Source organism: Acartia tonsa, chromosome 6 (assembly GCF_053477335.1).
Source record: "Acartia tonsa isolate MP-2025a chromosome 6, ASM5347733v1, whole genome shotgun sequence".
NCBI lineage: Eukaryota > Metazoa > Arthropoda > Copepoda > Calanoida > Acartiidae > Acartia > Acartia tonsa.
The window spans coordinates 27,963,641-27,966,555 of NC_137265.1; the positions used below are offsets into that span (position 1 = coordinate 27,963,641).

At 32.7% G+C, this 2,915-nt stretch overlaps 1 protein-coding gene across 1 annotated transcript; it reads right to left on the minus strand.

Annotated features, from left to right (window-relative positions):
* Positions 1-20: 20 nt before the first annotated feature.
* Positions 21-2,228, minus strand: LOC145322258 (uncharacterized). Its single transcript, XM_080164131.1, has 2 exons — positions 2,122-2,228; positions 21-1,515 (listed from the first exon to the last, which is right to left on the minus strand). The coding sequence occupies exon 2, from the start codon at positions 1,483-1,485 to the stop codon at positions 574-576; it is 912 nt and encodes a 303-aa protein (XP_080020257.1). The 5' UTR covers positions 1,486-1,515; positions 2,122-2,228; the 3' UTR covers positions 21-573.
* Positions 2,229-2,915: the final 687 nt, after the last annotated feature.

Below are 2,915 nucleotides of genomic sequence, written 5' to 3' on the forward strand. Positions count from 1 at the left end.
TAGAAAATGAGAATTTTTTTTTTGGGGGGGGGAGTGGGGACTTTTTTTGTTTTTAAGGGGGTGGGTGTGTCCCACCCCACAACAAAATAGCTCAAAACCACCGCAGGACCAGTATCTACATAGATTGAAGAGTAGAGCCCAATCGTTTCAGATGTTGCTGAGATCTTAAGGGACAGACAGACATCATTCTACTTAGTATTATAGATAAGGATTAAAGGTAAAAGTAGTTCCGTTGTTTATGTGGTTCTTAAAATATTTTGTTCCCTGCCCCAAAGGGTTTCCCTTTTAAGAACTCCGTTACACAATAGTAAATAGACATAAAAGCATAATTGGTACCTACACAAAGCCTCCTTGAAATGGAGAATTCATTGATTAGGAATATCTTAAAGAACAGGAAAAACTCCGTACTACTTTATATAATACGATATAGTATTTCAATTTGGTGTTTTAAACTAATTCTTATTAATATTGCTAAAATATCATTCTTTGTGTGTGGTTCTCTCTCTAGGGCATTCACTCCCGTTAGAGGTTTGCCCTCCTCCTGGTTCTGGTGTCGGGCTATAATTGTTTTTGCTAAATCTCCGTTACAGAAGCTACATCTACCTCGGTTTCTGTTTGAATACCTTCTTCATCTTTTATTTCCTGTTTAATCTTTATTTCATCATTTTCTTCTATTTCCTGTTTAATTTTTATTTCATCATTTTCTTCTATTTCCTGTTTAATTTTAATTTCATCGTTTTCATCATTTTCTTCTTGTTCATCTTCCATGTGAATAAAGAGAAAATCCTCTGGAGAAAATTTTTCCTGTTTAACATCATCTTCCCCATTGTCAATAATAATGTGAGGTTCGAATTTTCTACGATGTTGAACTGATTTGTTGTGTCTTGACAAGTGTGAGCTGGTTTTAAAAGATTTCTGACATAAATCACACGAATACTGCTTCTCATTTTTATTAATATCTTTTTGTACTGTCAAATCATTACCACTATCAACAATGGCAGATTTTAACTTATTAAGATGTCGTTGTGTTTTTTGGTGTCTTGACAAATGTGAACTGGTACAATAAGACATCTGACATATATCACAAGTATATGGCTTTTCACCTGTATGAACCCTCGTGTGTACTATCATATCAATCTTTTTTGAAAAAGTCTTAGTACATATATCACATGAATATGGTTTCTCGCCTGTATGAATTCTCTCGTGTTCAATTAAAATATCTTTCCGAGCAAATGGTTTCTCACATACATAACATGAGAATGGTTTTTCCCCTGTATGGATCCTCATGTGAATCCTAAGTGTAGCCTTGTTATAGAATTCCTTGTTACAAATTTCACACATGTTTGTTTGTGTAGCCACATACTGGCTTGGGTTCAGGAGTCCTCCGAGCGGAGGGGTAGGTGGAAGACTTTGCAACTCCGATGGTGCTGAACTGTTGGATGCACTGCGTAAAAGATCTTCCTCGTTATCCTCACACATGTTCATGATGGATTGTTAATCTATTTGTCCTAGAACCTGAAAAATATTTGAATAATCTACTACAAAGTTAAAAATAAATAAAAAAAAGATAGAGTTCTTGAATGAAACAAGCAAATGTGTGTTTTGAAAAAAATGATCTTAACTTTTATGAATATTGGGCGTCGTAGCTCAGCAGTAACGCACAAAGTTACAATAGTAAGAATTCGAGATAGATTCCCCATGTGACAGCTTGAATTACTCAGTCGCAATAACCTAGCTCAACTTCCCCTTAGATGTGTAAGAATGGAGATCATCCATAGTTTGGATACTCAATAGTCACTTACATAATATCAGTGCAACCTTTATCCAAGGTCCTCTGCGAAAAGCGTCTTTACGGGACTTAATTTGGGACACCTGCCATACGGGACGAGGTTGAGGTAATAAAGAAAGCTTCCATTAGACAGCATGTCATTGTCAAGTCATAACGTACTTGTATGTGGAGCTTTAGCTATCCCTAGTGTTTTTTTAAAAGTATCATGTCTTACTCCATGACTAAATAGGTCCACAAACTAAGAAACTATGGCCACAAACACAAACTTTTATGAATGTTAAAATTCTTTCCTTGTTTTCATCAATGTATACAAAATATGAAAAAATACCTACCTAGGTTAGTCACAATTATTTTCTTGAAAGACAGTAGATTATTGGGTAATGCTATGTTAATGTTGGTGAAAATTCTAACTGATCATTCTATATTCTGAAATAGATTTATGCATAGGTAGGTAAAAAAATATATAAAAATATAAATATAAACTTAGTTTAACGTTAAAATTAGTTAAAATATAAATCAATAAATTACAAGTTATATTATTACGTGTATAGAAATTCCATTTCAGTGTATTGATGATTTAAAGATAAAAAATTACAGTTTCCATTGAAATAAATAGTATATAGGTATATCAATAAAAAATAAAAAAAATCAGGATAATTATTGATAAAAAAAATATTTTTATTTGTAAAGGTCCTGTAATATCAGGCGTTTTGTTCAATAAGAAACATACTGGAAAATAAAAATATGAAAGTCTGTATGTTCATTTTAAACGTAATGATTTTTATTCTTTTTTTGCTTACATTTTACTAGATTTTTCTAAAATTAGGTCTGTAAAAGTAAGTACATCCATACAAAGCAATACAGTTGATTATAAAATGCGTTGTTACTCTATATTTGATAATGTTCGTTTGTCTGCCCATTACATTTCTTGAGCTTCCCTTTTATGGCATCTTTATTTTAAGGAGTATATCGGTATATTGTCTACCGGGGATATAATTAAAGCTTAGTCCTGTTTAACATTATTCATTTGATCACTTAACACAAAATAAGCCCCTACTGAGATAAAAGCAGACCCCAACCACCAGAAGAGATCAAGTTCTTCTTGAAATATCACATTTCCAAGTAT

What these genes read in the sequence shown, in the direction of transcription:
- LOC145322258 (XM_080164131.1), bottom strand. Translation starts at nt 1,485, where the DNA reads ATGAACATGTGTGAGGATAACGAGGAAGATCTTTTACGCAGTGCATCC.